This window comes from Lepidochelys kempii, chromosome 5 (assembly GCF_965140285.1).
Source record: "Lepidochelys kempii isolate rLepKem1 chromosome 5, rLepKem1.hap1, whole genome shotgun sequence".
NCBI lineage: Eukaryota > Metazoa > Chordata > Testudines > Cheloniidae > Lepidochelys > Lepidochelys kempii.
In genome coordinates this window covers 18400056-18421895 of record NC_136384.1, presented here as the reverse complement: position 1 = coordinate 18421895, position 21840 = coordinate 18400056, and the positions used below count along the sequence as shown (strand labels likewise).

At 42.6% G+C, this 21840-nt stretch overlaps 1 protein-coding gene across 1 annotated transcript in view; it reads right to left on the bottom strand.

Annotated features, from left to right (window-relative positions):
* Nucleotides 1-21840, bottom strand: part of DCC (DCC netrin 1 receptor) — a 967455-nt gene that overhangs the window by 82417 nt on the left and 863198 nt on the right. Inside the window, exons 20-21 of the mRNA XM_078852711.1 lie at nucleotides 21257-21364; nucleotides 13934-14128 (exon numbers count right to left, since the gene is read on the bottom strand). Of these exons, the coding sequence (XP_078708837.1) occupies nucleotides 13934-14128; nucleotides 21257-21364 (303 nt within the window). The remainder of the gene's footprint in view (nucleotides 1-13933; nucleotides 14129-21256; nucleotides 21365-21840) is intronic.

Here is a 21840-nt window from a genome sequence, read left to right as displayed (position 1 = left end):
CAGCACCTCCTTTGTCAGCCTTTTTGATTATGATGTCAGAGTTGTTTCTGAGGCTGTGGATGGCATTGTGTTCTGCACGGCTGAGGTTATGGGGCAAGTGATGCTGCTTTTCCACAATTTCAGTCCGTGCACGTCGGCGGAAGCACTCTATGAAGAAGTCTAGTCTGCTGTCTCGACCTTCAGGAGTCCACCTAGAATCCTTCTTTTTGTAGTGTTGGTAGGGAGGTCTCTGTGGATTAGTATGTTGTTCAGAGATGTGTTGGAAATATTCCTTGAGTCGGAGACGTCAAAAATAGGATTCTAGGTCACCACAGAACTGTATCATGTTCGTGGGGTTGGAGGGGCAGAAGGAGAGGCCCTGAGATAGGACAGCTGCTTCTGCTGGGCTAAGAGTATAGCTTTAATAGAGACTGGGAGTGGCTAAGTCATTATGCAAGGTAACCTATTTCCCCTTGTTTTTTCCTACCCCCCCCCCAAACGTTCTTGTTAAACCCTGGATTTGTGCTGGAAATGGCCCACCTTGATTATCATACACATTGTAAGGAGAGTGATCACTTTAGATAAGCTATTACCAACAGGAGAGTGGGTTTGTGTGGGGGAGTGTGGAGAAAACCTGGATTTGTGCTGGAAATGGCCCACCTTGATTATCATACACATTGTAAGGAGAGTGATCACTTTAGATAAACTATTACCAGCAGGAAAGTGGGGTGGGAGGAGAGAAAACCTTTTGGTAGTGGTAAAACACCCATTTTTTCATGCTTTGTGTGTATAAAAAGATCTTCTATACTTTCCACAGTATGCATCCGATGAAGTGAGCTGTAGCTCACGAAAGCTTATGCTCAAATAAATTGGTTAGTCTCTAAGGTGCCACAAGTACTCCTTTTCATTTTGTTCCTTGAATAATTGCATACAAATCACCTACATATTGGAATCTAGATCTGAATTATAATGTTATTGTTTCCGCTTTTTACAAAAGAGGTTTTAAATTATTTACACGTTTTTGAATAATAATTACACAAATGATGGTGTGATTTGAAGTGCATCAGACAAGGCTTCAGAATTCAACAGACACACTGAAAGCTCTTCTGAATGGTTAGCAGCTCCCAGCAATTTATTAAATGATACAGAGTATTAACTTTCCCTTCAGATTCAGAAATAGCTATGATTATGAAAAATTATCCAATTTTCTGGTTAATAAAATTTAAGAGAAATTTAAGCTACAGGAGATTTTAAAAAAAAGAGTTTGACACACCTGAGTTTAAGTAGCTGAGTAAGTAGTCTATAAATATAGGGTGTTTTTTAAAGGTTGGTCTAGTCTCCTTTTGAAGAACACTACATAAATTCGTTACCCACCTTCATGTTATGACCACCGTGTTATCCCATGATTTAGCTTACAAGATGTTGCCATGAACAATAAAGGCCCAAGATGGTGGCAACTTACATGTAGCACAATGATATTAGTGTGTCTATTTCTGATTACGTCATCAGTACCTGTTATCATTGTAACTCCCCTCAGTACTTATGAAAGTTCCATGCTTGCAGCAAAGGGAAAACAGACACCTGAATGATCATCATGCACTCTATTATTTCAACTATGTTAACAGAGAAAAATGTACAGAGTTGTACATATTCCCTCAAAGTTTCTAGAAATCTTTTGGGGAGAATGGGTTTCCCTGCTGAGTAATATCTGGGATTATGACCTTCCCCAGAGAACAAATTAATTTATAAAAACATTAAACCCTTGATTGCAACTGCAGTTACTTCATTCCAACTATTTATAACATTTAAAAGCTGACCTCAACTTTTTCTGCCTCCTTCAAGTTATTAAGGAGATGTAACCTGTGATATCTACAGTGTTGTGAAATACTGCTGTGGTGGGTCAGTAGGTAACATTTTTCTCTGGCAGGTCATAAAGGTTCACGTTTTGTAGCTTAGGAGCAAGGATTTGTTTTTTAACCACCACTCCAATACAGCATTAGAGGGCACTGTAATGCTAGAAATGCTGCCCCACATCAGCCTTGCCAAAGAAAAATGGGACATCGGCAATACGTATTCCTGACGTCCTGCAGCAAGTCCCCAAATAAAGACTTTCCCTGCTTATCTTGGTCCAATGGCATTAGTAATATCTGACAAAATTGAAAAGCCAAGATAATTCTCTCTCTCTCTCCTTTTTATAAACAACTGACCATGTATTTCATTCATCCTTGAAATAAAGCTTATAAATGTACTGCACGTACACAGATTTGTAGAAAATGCAGTATGTGCATTTTCATATTGTTATCTATGCATGGTGGTTTATTTTTGTGTGCGATATTAATAAACAGTTCAAATACTATTATTTTATTTGCTTCATTTAAAGTTCAGTAGACAATTATGGTTTGTTTCTAAATTGAAGCTGAAATTTAGAATCAAATTATGTTTCAGTTGAAAAGGGGGTAAGTACAGTTCTGGGATTTATTAGTTTCTGCTACAGGTGAAAAACATAAGTTATTAATAAGTTAAAATTGGAAAGAATGAGGGGATCTCCTACTGATCGGACACTACTACATTCAGACTTTCTTAGCTAGCCTTTTCATAAGGCAGTCAGAAGTAAATTCCAGACTGGAGTTGCTTTCCTATCTTGCTAAATAGTTTCCAGTTACTTTGCTTCAGAAATGTATCATTTAATGTTATTAATTTACATACAGTAAATCTAGTGGAACATTGAGATTGAAGTTCTGCTCTCCCACTTGTTACTGCATGCATCTTTAACTTCTAGAGGAATCCATGTCAATATGCAGTTTAATATTTCAACATATAAAAATATAATTTACTTCTAATTTTCTTTATATTTTTTCAGGACATCTAATGAAATCAACTGGAACCTGTTCACATAAGAACTAAATAAAACCTGAATCAGGTGATTCCGGTTTTGGTCCAACATATATAACACCAAAAAAGCGACGCACTCCCTAGTAATTAATTACGGGGTAGATAATCACATCTCACACCCTCATCTCCTCCAGGCACATAAGAACGACCTGGTAATGCCTGTATCCAAGGAATTATGTCTTAAATGGTGAATATGACCATACCCAGCCAAAGAACATGCAGGCTGATCCTCAGCTGGAGTTATGACAATTTAAAACAGCTGAAGATCTCTCCTTGGATTACATTTTGTTACCAATGGATCTAAGGGGGAAAAACCATAAGCACTTTGCTCATGTGGCAGTGATATGGATGTAAGCAGTGTCAGGATGAGCTCCACCCTGACATCTGGTGGTGAGGTGTGGCAAGTTGTGGAAAAGAACTTCAGGGGCCGATCTCATTTGCATAGGCACACCCACCACGCCTAGAATGAGACCATAGCTGCCCAAATGGTCACTTTGGCTGCTGTGGGATCCCCAGTGTCTCTGTTATTGGGGCAGGAAGAATAAATTGTTATTACCCTGATTATGGGAACTGTGCTTGGAACTGTACGTGGCCTTTTGTTATGATGGAGGGATTCACCATCAACTAAGTAGCACTCGCTAGGCAAGGGTCATGGGTTCCAAAACTGTGTGAATGGAGAGAGGCTGGGGACAAGTAGTAGTACTTGGTGGCATGGGCCCCTTGGTGAGGGCCTTACATGCTGATTGCACTTCCTCCTCTCTCCACTGTGGAATATCAGAGCTAATTTTGATTTCATTAGAAGTCTAGTTATAGGCTGCTGAGCTCACTTTGGGCTGACAGTGCACCAGCACTGGGGCTCCCCTACTATAAGCTGAATTCACCTAAGAGCTGAAATCACTGAGTGTTGTGTTAAGTAGTGGGGGAGCCTGAAGATATATTGTGGAGCAGTTTGCGGGACGGCTGGTGAAGCAGTTCGACGCGGAGCAGTGTGTGGATGGCAGGAGCTGCTTGTGGGCCGTGGAGCTGAATTCGTGGGGCAGCTGAGCGAAGGAGTTCGTGGGGCGGCTGACGGAGCGGAGTGCAGCTGAGCAAAGGAGTTCGTGGGGCGGCTGGCGGAGCGCCGCTATGGGGCGGTCAGCTTCAGATCACGTAAGGTGCCTCTTACCCCCGTCCCATTTCCACCCAGGTTGGGAGGTAAAGCTCCGCCGATAAACTTTCGAACTCTGGGGCTGCCCTGACCAGGGACAGAGACTTTTGGGGCATTGGACTTTTGGGACTTTGGGTGATTTGGGGTTGCTGGACTCAAGAACCAAAGGGAAAAGGGCATGCCCCAATTTGCCTGGGGTGGGGTTGTTTTTGCTCATGGGTTGTGTTATGAATCCGGTTGGTGGTGTTTCCCCAACATAATGCCACATTGTTTCTCTCTGTTATTAAAAGACTTTTGCTACACTCAGACTATGTGCTTGCGAGAGGGGAAGTATTGCCTCTTGGAGGCGCCCAGCAGGGGTGGTATATATTTGTCCCAGGTCACTGGGTGGGGGCTCGAGCCGGTTTGCATTGTGTTATTGGAATGGAACCCCTAGATATTGAACCCGGCCCTTGTTGCTGCCAACTCTGACGGGCAGAAGGGTTACATTTTTGGGGGCTCGTCCGGGATCGCCTGGGTCAGTACCCCTCGCAAGCACCTGTTGAGTGATCCACTACATTGGGAAACAATTTATATTTTTTTTTGTTTGTGCTTATATTTTGAGGAAATTACTGTTTGTATAATGGCTAATATGTCAGGTTTGTTGGGCCCTGGCTCAGCAGCTTCTAGCTCGGAGGCTGCAGCCTCGGCTGATGATTGGACAAAAGCTCTGGGGCAAATATTGGAAAAGGTTGTGCTGCCCCATGCTGAGTCAGACTCTTGTCGTAAGTTAAGATTATTTGCTGGGGAGGAGGAGTTTGAACCCTGGTTAGAGCATACCACTGAAATGCTGCAAGAGTGGGCCGTACCAGACGCAGAAAAGCGAAGATGCCGTATAGAGAGCCTTGGCGGCCCAGCATTAGATGTGATTCGCACCCTGAAGCTCATTGACCCTGGGGTCAGTGTGAAGGACTGCCTAGAGGCCCTTGAACACAACTTTGGGAGCATAGAGGGCCCTGAAGACAGCTACTGTAAGTTCCTTAATTCCCGACAACAAAAGGGCGAGAAGGCTTCAGCCTACATACAGAGACTGGAGAGACTGCTTCAGAGAGCTGTCATGAGGGGAGCAGTGACTGCTGAGCAGATGGATCAGACCAGACTGGCTCAAATTGTAAGAGGAACTCAGTATCAGAACCCGATTCTACTTCATCTCTGGCTAAGAGAACGACGGGAACATCCCCCAAGTTACTCCCAGCTGATAAAAGAGGTCAGAGAGGAGGAAGAAAGGCAGGCTGCCAGTGAGTTTTGGGAAGCCCAAACATCGGAGCCAGCCAGCACAACACCACTGCAAATGGCCAGTGTACTGATGGTGAGCACCAGAGAGGAACTTGCCCAACAAATGCAGGTCCTGACGGAACGGATAGCTGAGCTGCAAAGTACCGTTGACCGAGTTAAGACTTCTAGGAATAAGAAGCCTCAAACTGTGGCGATTGAGAAGCCCGCACTTAGAGCCACCATCCCCCCCAGGTGAAGGGGGAAAGGTCAATTCTTCTGCTACCGATGTGGTCAGGATGGACACAGTGCTGCCAAGTGCCGTAATGAAGAAAACCCCTCCTTAGTGTATGGAAAGCTGAGGATCAGTTGGGAGAGATCCGGTAGCTGCCAGAGGGTCTGGGGACGGGGACCCCCCAGGTCTGCAGGATTTGAAGATTCCCCTAGAAAAGACTGTCCAGCTGGGATCCCTGCAGGACTGATAGGGCCTCGAGCAGAGGTCATGGTGAGGATCGAAGGGGTGGAGTGTAAAGCAGTGCTTGACACTGGATCTCAAGTGACTATTATATTTCAGTCATTCTACCAACAGATGCTTAGGCACCTGCCTATACAGCCACTGACTGGCCTTGGCCTATGTGGCCTCAGCATGGATGAATATCCCTATCAAGGGTATGTCATAGTGCACCTGGAATTCCCAGAGGAGGTTGCTGGGGTAAGAGAAGAGGTAGACACAGCTGCCTTAATATGCCCTGACCCTAAAGGGACTTCTGATGTGTCTGTGCTGATAGGGACCAACTCCAGTCTCTTCAAGGTACTCGCGGATTACTGCAGAAGGCGGGCTGGGGACCAGTACCTGAATACCCTGATGATCCATACGCTTTGTGCTGAAGCCTATAGGAAAATTGAGAGCGCTAAAAGGGACACATCTGAGCTACCGCTTGGGGCACTGAAGTACGCGGGCACAACCCCCTTAGTAGTGCCTGCAAGGACGGAGCAAGAAGTGCTTGTCATGAGTACCTGTCTGAAAGGCAGTAAAGGGACGTTAGCAATGATAGAGCAGCCGATGGGAGGAGAGCTCCCTGAAGGAGTGCTGGTCCCCAGTGGAGTCATAACCCTACCTGCTGAAGCCCAGGAAAGGGTGACTATACTGATTGCTAATGAAACGAGTCGTGATATTTTTGTGAAGCAAGGACAAAAGATAGCAGACCTCTTTGAGCCTGAGTCGATTGTAAAACCCCAGTATGAAACTCCAGTTTCGGCAATAGACCCAGCAAAGTTTGACTTTGGAGATTCACCAGTGTCCGAGGACTGGAAAGATCGCCTGAGGAAGAAACTTTGTGAAAGATCCAAGGTGTTCTCACTGCATGAGTGGGATGTGGGATGTGCAAAAGGAGTAGAGCACAATATCAGACTACATGACTCTCGACCTTTCAGGGAGAGATCTAGGAAGATTGCTCTCTCTGAGATGGAAGATGTGCGACATCATCTTCAGGAGCTGGCTGCGAATGGCATCATTACAGAGTCCCGCAGCCCATACGCCTCACCCATTGTGGTAGTCCGCAAAAAGAATGGGAAAATCCGGATGTGTATTGACTACCGCACCCTAAAGAGCCGTACTGTGGTCGACCAGTACACTATGCCTCGAGTGCAAGACGCCTTAGACTGTTTGCTGGGAAGCCAGTGGTTCTCTGTGTTGGATCTTCGAAGTGGATACTACCAGATCCCTCTGGGAGAAGAAGATAAGGAGAAGACAGCCTTCATCTGCCCATTAGGGTTTTATCAGTTCGAACGCATGCCCCAAGGGATTTCTGGAGCACCTGCCACCTTTCAACGTCTCATGGAGAAAGTTGTGGGAGACATGAATTTACTGCAAGTGTTAGTTTATTTGGATGACCTGATTGTGTTTGGAAGAACCTTAGAGGAGCATGAAGAAAGACTTCTTAAAGTGCTTGATAGGTTGGAGGATTATGGTCTGAAGCTTTCAATTGACAAATGCCAGTTCTGCAGAACCTCAGTGAAGTATGTGGGTCACATTGTGTCCCAAGAAGGTGTGAGTACCGATCCTGATAAAATAGAAGCACTCACTACATGGCCACGTCCAAGTAACTACAGAGAACTCAAGACCTTCCTTGGATTTAGTGGCTACTACCGCAGATTTGTGAAAAACTATGCTACGATTGTAAAGCCTCTGAATGATCTTACCAGGGGACATCAGTCCAGCAAGAACAAATCTAAGTCCAAGAATAAGGGGAGGTCCCCAAAGCCTCCTGTGCAGAGACACAATGGCCCCTTTGCACCATTTGGGCCACGGTGGGATGAGAGATGTGAAAGGGCTTTTCGAGAAATCATTACTTGCCTAACTCATGCTCCAGTCCTAGTTTTTGCTGACCCAAGCAAACCATTTATCCTGCATACTGATGCCAGTTTGGAGGGTCTGGGAGCAGTCCTGTACCAGGAAGTGGAAGGCAAATGTAAACCGGTAGCCTTTGCCAGCCGAGGATTGTCTGATAGTGAAACTCGCTATCCCACCCACAAGCTGGAGTTTTTGGCCTTGAAATGGGCCATCACTGAGAAATTTCGAGACTACTTGTATGGTGCTCAGTTCCAGGTGTGGACAGACAACAATCCACTGACTTATGTGTTAACAAGTGCTAAGCTGGATGCTACAGGGCAGAGATGGGTGGCCGCCTTGGCTAGCTATGAGTTCAGCATTCAGTACCGATCAGGGAGAAGCAATGTAGATGCAGATGCATTGTCCAGGCGTCCGCAGGCTCCAGAAGTTGCTGTGATACCCACAGATGGAGTGAGAGCTATTTGCAGTGTGAGTCGCCGAGAGCCAGAGGCCCGTGAAGACTTTCAGGGATGTGTTGCAGAAGCTTTGGGCCTGCCCCCTGAATGCATGCCTTCTGCTTCGGTGAACTATATTGCATTAGACCAATCTCCTTTGCCCATGCTCAATGCGGCTGACTGGCAAGAAGCCCAGCGGCAAGATATTGACATTCGTGATACACTACTTGCCAAAAGGGAGGGGCGAAGCCCAGCTGCGGTTGTCCCACCTAACCCGGAGGGTAAACTACTATTGAGAGAATGGACCAAACTAAAACTGATTCAGGGAGTGCTACACCGAATGACCACTGACCCTTTACAAAAACAACGAGCACAACTAGTACTGCCAAAAAAGTACAGAGCCCTGGCCATGAGGGCCCTGCATGATGACTTTGGGCATTTAGGGATGGAGAGGACCCTGGAACTTATTCGTAGTAGGTTCTATTGGCCCCGAATGGCTGAAGATGTTCGCAGGAAATGTGAGACTTGCGCTCGATGTGTTCAAAGGAAAACTCTGCCCACGAGGGCTGCATATCTCAAGAACATCACCAGCAACAAACCTTTGGAGTTGGTATGCATTGATTTCTTGTCTGTAGAGGTAGACAAGAGGAATGTTGGAAACATTCTAGTAGTGACTGACCATTTTACACGGTATGCACAAGCATATCCCACACGTGATCAGAGGGCCACCACCGTTGCTCGAGTATTGTGGGACAAATATTTCTCAGTCTATGGATTCCCGGCTCGGATACACTCTGATCAGGGGTGGGATTTTGAGAGTCACCTTCTGAAGGAGGTGCTGAAGATAGCAGGAATTAAAAAGTCTAGGACAACGCCTTATCACCCCCAAGGTGATCCTCAGCCCGAGAGGTTCAATCGAACCCTATTAGATATGTTGGGAACTTTGCGACCAGAGCAGAAGGCAACCTGGAGCCAGCATGTCGCATTTCTGGTGCATGCCTACAATGCCACAAAGAACGATGCTACGGGAGTCACCCCATATCTCTTGATGTTTGGGCGAGAACCAAGATTACCCATAGACTTGTGCTTTGGTGTATCAGAGGATGGAGATAGCAATGAAACTCATCAGCAGTATGTATCCCGACTAAGAGAAAAGCTGCGGGATGCTTATCGCTTAGCTACCGCTGCGGCTCGGAAGAACGCAGACCGCAACAAACATCGATATGATGCTAGAGTGCGTTCGCAGGAGCTCCAGCCGGGGGACAGAGTCCTGCTGCGAAATTTGGGTATTGCTGGCAAACACAAGATAGCTGACAGATGGAAGGCAATACCTTACCTGGTGATGGAAAAGCTGGGAGATCTGCCGGTCTACAAGATCAAACCTGAAGACGGTCCAGGGCAAATAAAGACGGTGCATAGAAACCTTTTGCTCCCTGTGGGGGAATTGGTAAGCACCCCTTGTGAGATGGGCCACGGCAGGGCCGCCGGGCAGAACAGAGGTGCTAGACCAAAGCCGCCATCCAACACAGACAGTGGGCCCCCTGCAGCTAACTTACCCCTATTCTGCACATCTGAGAGTGAGTCTGAGGAGGAAGACACAACCCTGGTGTATCCTGGGATGGAGACAAGATTTCAGTCTCGATCAGCTGAACCAAACGAGAGTTTTCCCTCTTCCGCCCTAAACCCAATGGCGGAACTATTTAGGCCCATTTCTGACACCCCTGTGCCGCTGATGAGACCCCCGTGTGATGACACACACAGGTTATTGGACAATGGGGACAGACAGGTAGAGGATGTCCTGGGCACCTTGGACCCTCCAGCGTTAGAACTAGGAGTGCAGGGGCCTACGCCAGTAGCTGAGGGACCCTCCAGGGAAGCCTCTCCATCCGTCACTCAAGAGGATGTTCCCCCTACCTCGGCAACAGAGATTCTCAATAGACGAGACAGGGTGATAAGACCAGTGAAACGGTTAACTTATGATGCACCTGGGGTGACTAGTGAGGAGCCAATACATTTAGCACACAGGCTTGTGGAAGCTAAAGTGGGCTTCCTGAGGCCCTTTGGAGGAAACCAATGAGTTGGTATAAAGGGAGTGTGATTTGTCGGGACGACAAAGTCTCGGCTGGGGGGAGGATGTAAGCAGTGTCAGGATGAGCTCCACCCTGACATCTGGTGGTGAGGTGTGGCAAGCTGTGGAAAAGAACTTCAGGGGCCGATCTCATTTGCATAGGCACACCCACCACGCCTAGAATGAGACCATAGCTGCCCAAATGGTCACTTTGGCTGCTGTGGGATCCCCAGTGTCTCTGTTATTGGGGCAGGAAGAATAAATTGTTATTACCCTGATTATGGGAACTGTGCTTGGAACTGTACGTGGCCTTTTGTTATGATGGAGGGATTCACCATCAACTAAGTAGCACTCGCTAGGCAAGGGTCATGGGTTCCAAAACTGTGTGAATGGAGAGAGGCTGGGGACAAGTAGTAGTACTTGGTGGCATGGGCCCCTTGGTGAGGGCCTTACATGCTGATTGCACTTCCTCCTCTCTCCACTGTGGAATATCAGAGCTAATTTTGATTTCATTAGAAGTCTAGTTATAGGCTGCTGAGCTCACTTTGGGCTGACAGTGCACCAGCACTGGGGCTCCCCTACTATAAGCTGAATTCACCTAAGAGCTGAAATCACTGAGTGTTGTGTTAAGTAGTGGGGGAGCCTGAAGATATATTGTGGAGCAGTTTGCGGGACGGCTGGTGAAGCAGTTCGACGCGGAGCAGTGTGTGGATGGCAGGAGCTGCTTGTGGGCCGTGGAGCTGAATTCGTGGGGCAGCTGAGCGAAGGAGTTCGTGGGGCGGCTGACGGAGCGGAGTGCAGCTGAGCGAAGGAGTTCGTGGGGCGGCTGGCGGAGCGCCGCTATGGAGCTATGGGGCGGTCAGCTTCAGATCACGTAAGGTGCCTCTTACCCCCGTCCCATTTCCACCCAGGTTGGGAGGTAAAGCTCCGCCGATAAACTTTCGAACTCTGGGGCTGCCCTGACCAGGGACAGAGACTTTTGGGGCATTGGACTTTTGGGACTTTGGGTGATTTGGGGTTGCTGGACTCAAGAACCAAAGGGAAAAGGGCATGCCCCAATTTGCCTGGGGTGGGGTTGTTTTTGCTCATGGGTTGTGTTATGAATCCGGTTGGTGGTGTTTCCCCAACATAATGCCACATTGTTTCTCTCTGTTATTAAAAGACTTTTGCTACACTCAGACTATGTGCTTGCGAGAGGGGAAGTATTGCCTCTTGGAGGCGCCCAGCGGGGGTGGTATATATTTGTCCCAGGTCACTGGGTGGGGGCTCGAGCCGGTTTGCATTGTGTTATTGGAATGGAACCCCTAGATATTGAACCCGGCCCTTGTTGCTGCCAACTCTGACGGGCAGAAGGGTTACATGTACAATAAAACGTATCTGTTCTTGTACAGGTCACTGCATAGTTAGTTACTAAAGGCATGTTACGGAGAAAAAAAAATTCAGCTGCAGTTTTATAACCGACTAGGGGTGTGGTTTCCTTGAAAGAGCTTTGTGTGCTATAATATCTTAAATCAGATAAGGGGTGACTTTATAGATCTTTGATGCTTCCTTAGTTCCTTGCGGTTTAAAATATCTTGTGATCAAAACACATATTTGCCAACAGAGCATTCATTACCATAAGTCACATGCATATCTCCTGTTAATAATCATTAAGGTCAGGAAACCAACGTTTCTGCATAATGCAGAATGCACTCAAGCCTTCAGAAGCTCTTTTCGCCTTATAGGTAGAGACAGATTTGTCAAAAAACAGCTGAATATTATTGAACATGACATATTTAGGGTGGATAACATTAAATATTCACGTCAGGGTATTAAACATAGTCCTTGTAGACTATTACAAGATGTAACAAATGTGTAAATTTATCTTTTTGGTATCTCTTGATGCACTCTGATATAGAATTTATTTCCCAAATGAATTTTATGGTACTTTGTGTAAACACTACGAAGTAGGTGATATCTAGTCCATTAATCTTTTTGTTTAGTTAGATATCTGGGTCTCTGTATCTTTTGATGTCTCATTACTCTGTCATTATTATATTTTGATTCTTTGACTCACTTTAAATTCTCTCTAACAGAGTTCTTTTACTTGGCACAAATTGGGAGCATGAAATTAACTTGGCACCCCTCAAGTTGATAGAGACTAAGCACTTGCAAAGTGCTTTCTATTCACATTTCATGGTAGTTGAGAATGAATAATCAGGATCCTACAAATAATTCATTCAGCGTGAAACCAGACTCGGACAAGTAAGTCCTGAAAATCTGGATAGACTGTGATAAGCTCTGAACAAATTAATACATTTTTTTCATTTTTCTGACTCCTGTTAATTCACTAAAACTGTTATATGAGGGTTTTCACACTTAGCCTGAATATTTGATAACATGGTCTTTATACACATAGATAATGGCTAGCCCTCTGCCAATGCTGCTGAGTGCACTGGCCAATTCATTGCAATGCTAGGGACTGACTGAAAATGGAGTCTCCCTTTCCTCCTTCAAAAGGAAAGTAGGAAAAATGACGTTTCTGTTCCAATATTTGTTAAAGGCTGAACTTGCATAATACCTCTTTCCTACAAGGAAAACAAGGATAAGATGTATGTAGATCTACAGAGTATTGCATATGAATTGCCCTTTTGCTCAGTCATTTTCATATATATGTTTAAATTAAAGATAGGCCTGAAGCAGAATATTGGATCCAGACCTCTTACTCCCCACAAATGGAATTGGATCTGAAACCTCTGATCAGAGCTTTTCAGCTCTGGCCCATCTTCATTTTAAGCAGCCTTCTGTGAAGACATTATTTTTTATACTCAAAAGCTTTGGAATTTTTGCTCTCGAAAAGCTACAGCTCTACTACATGTGACCCCAGTTTCCTAAAATAGGCACATAGCTTATGTCACTCTATTTGTTTCTTTAATTAATTGCCTTTTAAAAAAGAAGACTTTATATACTGTCATGTAACTACATAAGTGACAGTTTCAAACATAAGGCACACAATTGCTGCCAGTATCCTTTGTGCCACTTGCAGTAATATAGTCTACCTTTTCATGGCTAATAATGTAGGGGCAGATTGTGACAGATCTTTGCATTTGTGGATTATCTCTCCACTTCCACTTTCAATGGGGCCAAACATGGTTGCAGTCCAGAGTTCCTGTAAGCACAGGCACTGCTCTCCATTAACACGCACTGAGGCACAAGCCATTGAAAAGGTCCCCCTGACTTTACCTTTCCTCCATCCTGGCCAGCAAGAGAGATATCTGGCACAGACGTGTTTAGGCCGACAAATAGTTTGTTCCAAGTAAGAGAGAAAATTCCATATGTATCCAATTAGACTGTGCCTCAGACAGTGTTGCCCTGTTCTTTAATTATTTTGCATTTGTCTGATCAATTAAAAGAAGGAAATCATAATTTTGTATCCCTATTTTCTAGATATGTGAGAGAGTCACTACTAGTTCTTTACAGCCACCAACAGAGATAAAATAAATACCGAGGTGAAACAGTATCTCACTAAGAAATTGCAATCATGTGCAATTAGCTTCCTTGTTCATGGGAGAAAATGGAATGATGTCATAGTTTTTTTTACCCAATGGTATGCGTGTGAATACAGCTGCTGCATTATTATGGCGTTCATTTTTGTCTACTATGGCACTAGTTCCAGTCTCTCAATAACGGTTTCAGAGTGCCTTCTAAAACTTTTGTATTAGTGTTAGCATAAGTGACTCCTAATGTCACTGAAGTAAACTGCAAGCATTGAAGCATGAGCATGTTGTATATCTCATTAATATACAGCTATCTAAGAGAAAAATTCAAACCTTTCAGAGTCCGGAAGAGAATAGGGTCAGAGAGCGGTCCCACTCCTTTGGCATTGCGAGCTTGGATTCTAAAGTAATACACAGTATCTAGGTTGAGGTCCATGATTTGATGAGTAAGTCGGTCACCACTGATTGACTCCATAACCCAGTCATCAATTGGAGCATTCTTGTCCAAGGTGTAAAACAGAATATAAGCTGCATAAACATTGTCTTGGTTAGTACATATAGTGCATTTTACAAACTATATTTAAAATTCAAATTTCAGACAAGATAAATGTTTTTTATTTCACCTACATTAATGACAGGTCTTTCATTAAAATCTATTTTGATGAATGTTACAAGAATTAATGCATAATTTTCCTATTTCCAGATCAGAGTATCAATTGCAGTATTCACTGCAATATAAAACATAGGATTAACAATTAGGGAAATACCTAGCACGCTTTATTGTGTTATATTTGTTACTTGTACATAACACTTGTCAAATTCAGACTCGTGATCCAATATATCAGTCATAAGCCATATGTGATAAGTCTTTAGTGTTTCAGGGCTGTTATAAAACTAAACAACATTGATGATGCACATCATTCACTGGGTGCTCATGAGAAACCATGCAATATTTCCTGGTAACTATACAGTAAATCCATTTGAAAAAACCATGGTAACTCACTGTAATGCTATCACTGTATCTCACAATCCCCAGGAAAATAAAATAAACCACCGCTGTAGGTAATTTGATTTAGTCCTAAATTGTGCACAGGAGCCTGTCCAAAAGGTGAATACAGCTGACTCGCTGAGTAATAATGACCATAATATAATTAAATTTAACATCCTGGTAAGGGGGAAAATACCAAAGAAACCCACCACAGTAGCATTTAACTTCAAAAAGGGGAACTACACAAAAATGAGGAAGTTAGTAAAACGGAAATTGAAAGGAACAGCCAGAAAAGTACAATGCCTGCAAGCTGCATGGAAACTTTATTAAAAAACCATAATAGAGGCTCAAACTAAACGTATACTCCAAATTAAAAAAAAAAAAGCAGTACAAGGATCAAAAAATGTCACCAGGGCTAATTAACAGAGTAAAGAGGCAGTAAGAGGTAACATTCAAAAATTGGAAGTGAAATCCTAGTGAGAAAAATAGAAAGGAGCATAAACACTAGCAAGTCAAGTGTAAAAGTATAATTAGGCAGGCCAAAAACATGTTGAAGAACAACCAGCAAAAAGTACAAACACTACAAGCAACTAAGGACACAGAAATCAGACACAGGAATCTTGCAAAACAGTCAGAGGGGCACTGGATGATCGAGGTGTTAAAGGAGCACTCAAAGAAGACAATGCTGTTGTGGAGAAGTTAATTTTTTATTTTTTTGCATCAGTTTTCACTGCTGAAGATATGAGGGAGATTCCCACACCTGAGCCATTCTTTTTAGGACTCTTTTTTTTTTTGAGGAACTGTCCCAGACTGAAGTGTCAATAGAGGAGGTTTTGGAACAAACTGATAAATTAAAAGTAATAAGTCACTAGAACCAGATGGTATTCACCCAAGGGTTCTGAAGGAAAATGCAGAAATTACAGATGTGAACTTGCAGAACAACTAACTGTAGTACGTAATCTATCACTTAAATTAGCCTCTATATCAGATGACTGAAGGATAGCTAATGTAATTCTGATTTTAAAAAAGGACCCAGAGGCAATCCCAGCAATTACAGGCTAGTAAACTTAACTTATTACCTAATTTCTTGCCTAACTTACCAGGCAAATTGAATGAAATTATAGTAAAAAACAGAACTATCAGACACATAGATGAATACAACATGTTGGGGAAGACTCAGCACAGATTTTGTAAAAGGAAATCAAGCCACAGCAGTTTATTAGATTTCTTTGAATGTGTCAACAAACATGTGGATATGTAAAAACAATGAAGAGTCCTTGTGGCACCTTGGAGACTAACACATTTATTTGGGCATAAGCTTTCGTGGGCTATAACCCACTTCATCAGATGCATTGAGTAGAACATACAGTACGTAGTACATATATTACAGTACATGAAAAGATGGGAGTTGCCTTACTGAATTGGGGGGGGGGGGTCAATTCACGAGACCAATTCAATTAGAGTGGATGTGGCCCATTTTCATCTGTTGACAAGAAGGTGTGAGTATCAACAGAGGGAAAATTACTTTTTGTAGTGACCCAGCCACTCCCAGTCTTTATTCAAGCCTAATTTGATGGTGTCAAGTTTGCAAATTAATTCCAGTTCTTCAGTTTCTAGTTGAAGTCTGTTCTTGAAGGTTTTTTTTGCTGAAGAGTGGCCACTTTTAAGTCTGTTATTGAGTGTCCAGGGAGATTGAAGTGCTCTCTTACTGGTTTTTTAATATTACAGTTCTTGATGTCTGATTTGTGTCCATTTATTCTTTTGTGTAGAGACTGTCTAGTTTGTCCAATGTATATAGCAGAAGGACATTGCTGGCACATGATGGCATATATCACATTGGTGGATGTGCAGATGAATGAGCCCCTGATGGTGTGGCTGATGTGGTTAGGTCCTATGATAGTATCCCTTGAATACATATGCAGACAGAGTTGGCAATGCGGTTTGTTGCAGGGACTGGTTCCTGAGTTAGTGTTTCTGTTGTGTGGTGTGCAGTTGCTGGTGTGTATTTGGTTCAGGTTGTGGGGCTGTAAGCGAGGACTGGCCTGTTTCCCAAGGTCTGTGAGAGTGAGGGATCGTCCTTCAGGATAGGTTGTAGATCCTTGATAATACACTGGAGAAGTTTTAGTTGGGGGCTGTAGGTGATGGCTAGTGGCATTCTGTTACTTTCTTTATTGGGCCTGTCCCTTGTAGTTGACTTCTGGGTACCCTTCTGGCTCTGTCAATCAAGCATTCTTAAAACTACAATACCCACCTGGGGAAGTGAAGAAACAGATTGACAGAGCCAGAAGGGTACCCAGAAGTCATCTACAAAGGACAGTAACTATGGGGGGTGTGACTGATTGCTGGACCCAGACAAGGAAGGAGTCTAGTCTGTGAAAGAAGCTTATTGGAACATCTCTAAGGGTGAGATTTACCTACATTTAGTTTCCTACTGTATTTGGCTTAGACTTGTGTGGTTTTGTTTTATTTTGCTTGCCAATTTACTTTGTTTTCTCTGTTATTACTTGGAACAACTTAAATCTTACTTTTTATATTTAATAAAATCACTTTTTGCTTATTAATTAACCCAGAACATGTAATTAGTTCCTGGGGGAGCAAACAGCTGTGCATATCTCTCTATCAGTGTTATAGATGGCAGACAATTTATGAGTTTACCCGTACACGCTTTATACAGAGTAAAACAGATTTATTTGGGGTTTGGATCCCATTGGGAAGAGGGTATCTGGGTGCTAGAGACAGGAGCACTTCTTAAGCTGTTTTCAGTTAAGTCTACAGCTTTTGGGGGACGTGGTTCAGACCTGGGTCAGTGTCTGCAGCAGGCTAGCGTGTCTGGCTCAATAAGACAGGGTACTCGAACTCCCAAGCTGGCAGGGAAAACGGGCTTAGAGGTAGTCTCAGCACATCAGGTGGCAGTTCACAAGGGGGTTTCTGTGACCCAAACTGTCACCAGAGATGGTATGATGGGATAACATGATTCTGGCAATTAATTGGTCTTTAACTATTCATGGTAAATAGGCCCAATGGCCTGTGATCAGATGTTAGATGGGCTGGGATCTGAGTTACTACAGAGAATTCTTTCCTGGGTGTCTGGCTGTTGAATCTTGCCCACATGCTCAGGGTTCAGCTGATCGCCATATTTGGGGTCGGGGAGGAATTTTCCTCCAGGGCAGATTGGAAGAGGCCCTGGAGGGTTTTCGCCTTCCTCTGTAACATGGGGCCTGGGTCACTTGCTGGAGGATTCTCTGTTCCTTGAAGTCTTTAAACCATGATTGAGAACGTCAATAGCTCAGACAAAGGTGAGAGGTTTATCGCAGGAGTGGGTGGGTGAGATTCTGTGGCCTGCATTGTGCAGGAGGTCAGACTAGATGATCATAATGGTTCCTTCTGACCTTAATATCTATGAGTCTATCTATAAAAGTCATTGTGAATATTTCTCTGAAACCATCTGCTTAAAGTGCAATGGCAATCAAAAAGGCCCACCGAATATTAGGAAAGGGATAGCTAGTAAGACAGAAAATATCATAATGCCACTACATAAATCCATGCTACACTCACATCGTGAATACTGTGTACAGTTCTGGTTGCCCCATTTAAAAAAAAAAGATATATTAGAATTGGAAAAAGTTCAGAGAAGGGCAACAAGTACAAGTAGGGATAGTGGTGTTGGAACAATTTTTATACTGGAGGTGCTGAAAGCCATTGAACAAAACTGAAAACCCCCATATATGATGGAAACCACTACACAACAGCGAGTGCTGCTACACCCCCAGCACCTCTACTTCCAGCACCCCTGATTAGCAGTATGGAACAGGTTCCATTTGAAGAGAGATTAAAAAGACTGGGTATTCATCTTGGAAAAGAGACAACTAAGGTAGGAATTGATACAGGTCTATAAAATTATGGATGGTGTGGAGAAAAGTGAATAAGGAAGTGTTATTTACCCTGTCACATAACACAAGAAACAGGGATCACCCCGTGAAATTAATAGGCAGCAGATTTAAAACAAACATAAGGAAGTACTTTTTCACATAAGACACCGTCAACCTGTTGAACTCATTGCCGGGGTATCTGTGAAGGTCAAAAGTATAACTGGATTAAAAAAAGAATCAGAAAAGTTTATGGAGGATAGGTTCATCAATGGCTATTAGCCAAGATTGTCAGGGATGCAACCCCAAGCTCTGGATGTCCCTAGAGCGGACCTCAGAAGCTGGGAGAGGACAACAGGGGGATGGATCACTTGATAATTGCCCTATTCTGTTCATTCCCTCTAAAGAATCTCACACTCGCCATTGTTGGAAGACAGGATACTGGGCTAGATGGACCATTGAACTGACCCAGTATGGCCATTCTTAAATTCTTATATCACTTATAAAATTCCACCACATAAAACCACAGTAACTGTAAAATAAACAAACAAAAATAGAAATTAAGTATTTTCATATAAAACCAAAGTGACTAAAACCACAAGAATTGTACTATGAGCAAATTGAGTCCCTGATCCTACAACCAGATCTATGACTGGACCCTCATGTTTTTGTGGACCCCGACCAACTTACATGAGACACCACATGGGTAAAGATAGGTGAGGTTCAGATTGCATTATTAAGCCTTATGGTATTATTTTAAAACATAAGATGAAAGCCCACAGAAATAGAAATTATAGTAACCCTTAGAATAACAGAACTAATGTGAAATAATAATTGTCTTTACAAATAATTTCCTTGGCTACTCTAATTCTTGGGAAACTTCTTGTGTCTAAATCCTCAGCTGGTGCAAATCGGCATAAGTATTCTCATCAATATCCCTCTATTCACTTTAAAATAAAATAATCTTTGCATGTCCCTGTTTCCAAATGAATTTGGGGTATTAATGCAGGGAAAAAAATGTCAGAATGAAAGGCCATGATTGTACTTTAAAGATTTTTGGCATTGTATGATGTTTACAGGATTGTATACAGTTATTTAGAGGTTGTTCTAACTATGAAAGTTCTTTGTAGTCATGTATCAGTCAGCCCATTTAGGTTAGTCCTTGTGATGATGATATGAGTGTCATGTGTCATATATTACCTCAACTATGTAACATATTACAAATCATTCAATGGGATTAGTCACATTAATAAAGTTACACACTTGCTTAAATATTTGCAGCTATGGAGTTTTGGTCATTTTGCCTTTGCTTGACATTTCTAAATAACATTTGGCCACTCCTGACTGCATTATAGATTTTCTGTATGTGTCGTTTTTCAAACAATTCCACAATGAAGAATAGTTCTCCATGGAAATTTTCAAGCAAAGTCAGCTCTCACTTACAACACTATAAATAAGAAACTCCATTAAAGTTACTGCCTTTGATTCTTCTCTCACTTACACCTATGGAAATCAGGAGTAATTCTATTTAAGTCAATGGAGTTACACAGCAGAACAGAAAGAAGACTCAAGACCACTGACTGCCCATTAATATGACCATTTTTCCCTCTGAAATTGGGTTAATGTCAGAAAAAAACATTTTCTATGACAATGCATACCTTTAACATGCCTTTCTTTTGGATGTGGTCATTGAGTGTAAAGTACTGAATATAATGTACAGGGAAATAATGAATAGAGTATTTCCAACCTGAGGTGTATTATCCCTAGGAAATTTCCCGACAGATCCAAATATATCTTATTTTACTGGTAATACTGGACCAGATTCTCCACTGGTGTAAACCACCATAGTTCTACCAAAGCCAATGGAAATATGTTGTTCGGCACAGGTTAAGAATCTGATCCAATAGGCTTTGAATTACTCACACAGGGTTTATATTTAGAAGTATTCTTGCGCCAGCATTTATAGTTCAGGATGCTTGAGCGGTATGTGTCAGGAATTAGTAGTAGTATTGGTGACATACACAGACTATCTCTGACACACAGAAGATACGCTGCATGACTTCCAGGTGTCTATCCCAATAGTTTGTGTTAATTAAACCATTATGTGCATATTTTTAAATGGAATGATATTTGTCACAATAATTCTATGTCTCTTAGATGTCTATTAAAATCCTAAAGTGATCATTTAGATGCAAACTCTCTGATAGAACCTGTTATATTTTTCATACTAAATTAACATTATGGGCTTGTAATGGGTGTCTTAATTATGCATTGATGTTATCTGCAATATTTTGAACAATAAAATTTGTCATTGTGAAGCATCCATTAAGTTCAGTCCTTGTCAGTCAATATTAGAGTTTTTCTGATCATCAGTGCTTTAAATTGTTATTATAAAGTTAAACATCTACATAAATCCTACCATTTATGAGTTGTACTAAGCAACCTATCATTATATACCTTATTTATTACAATATTGCCAAACAAACTACTTATTATTAGTCATTTCTAATTGCCACCAGAAGACCTTTGCTCAGAATTACTACATTTAGAAAGTATATTAATACCTTCAGCAATTAAAACTAAAGGATTTATATTCTCTCAGTTCTCCATCTCACTGTAACTCTGGCACTGAATTAACTACTAATATAACTCAGCATTTCTATGCAGAAAAAAAAGAAAGTTCAGATGAAATATTATAGTGGAAACAAAGAAAGATAGAAGAAGAAGAATGGAGGAGTGAAACCAGAAAGTGAACAGAGCTGTAAAATAAAAAGATAGACATGGGATAATATAAGCATTTACCAGTAATTTTTCCATTGGCTTCTAATGGAGGCTGCCAGCTGACAATGACAGCTCGAGGCTTCCCTTCCCGAGTAATGACTGTCAAATCCTTGGGAGCAGAGGTTGGTGCTTAAAAGAATGGAAATAATAGAACACAAACCATCAGTTTCTCAGCTATATACTTGTTTTCCTTAAAATGCTATATCAGTCATTCTTTATAACTACTCATTCTGCATTTACTTCTTTTCTTAGATCCTCTGATGCATTAGAGATACATTCTCAGGCAATATATGTTGAGAACTAAAACCTCGATTCTTAAGGGAAACTATTGTATCATCCCACTGGTTATGGGTACTTCTGGAAACGTAGATCCTTTTTATCCCATTCCATTCCACTTTGGTGCTTATCTTTCACACTTCACTGTGGTATTTGAACACCTACTGTCCATGTTAGGGCCTCAAGGCGTCACCATATTTAATATTAATACCACTGCTACTACCATGTTACAAAGATTTTTTTGGTGCCCATCACCATTTATGAAATTAAATTAAATGAAAATACACCTAACATGAGACATTCTGGACATAGTAGCAAAGTCCTGGGAG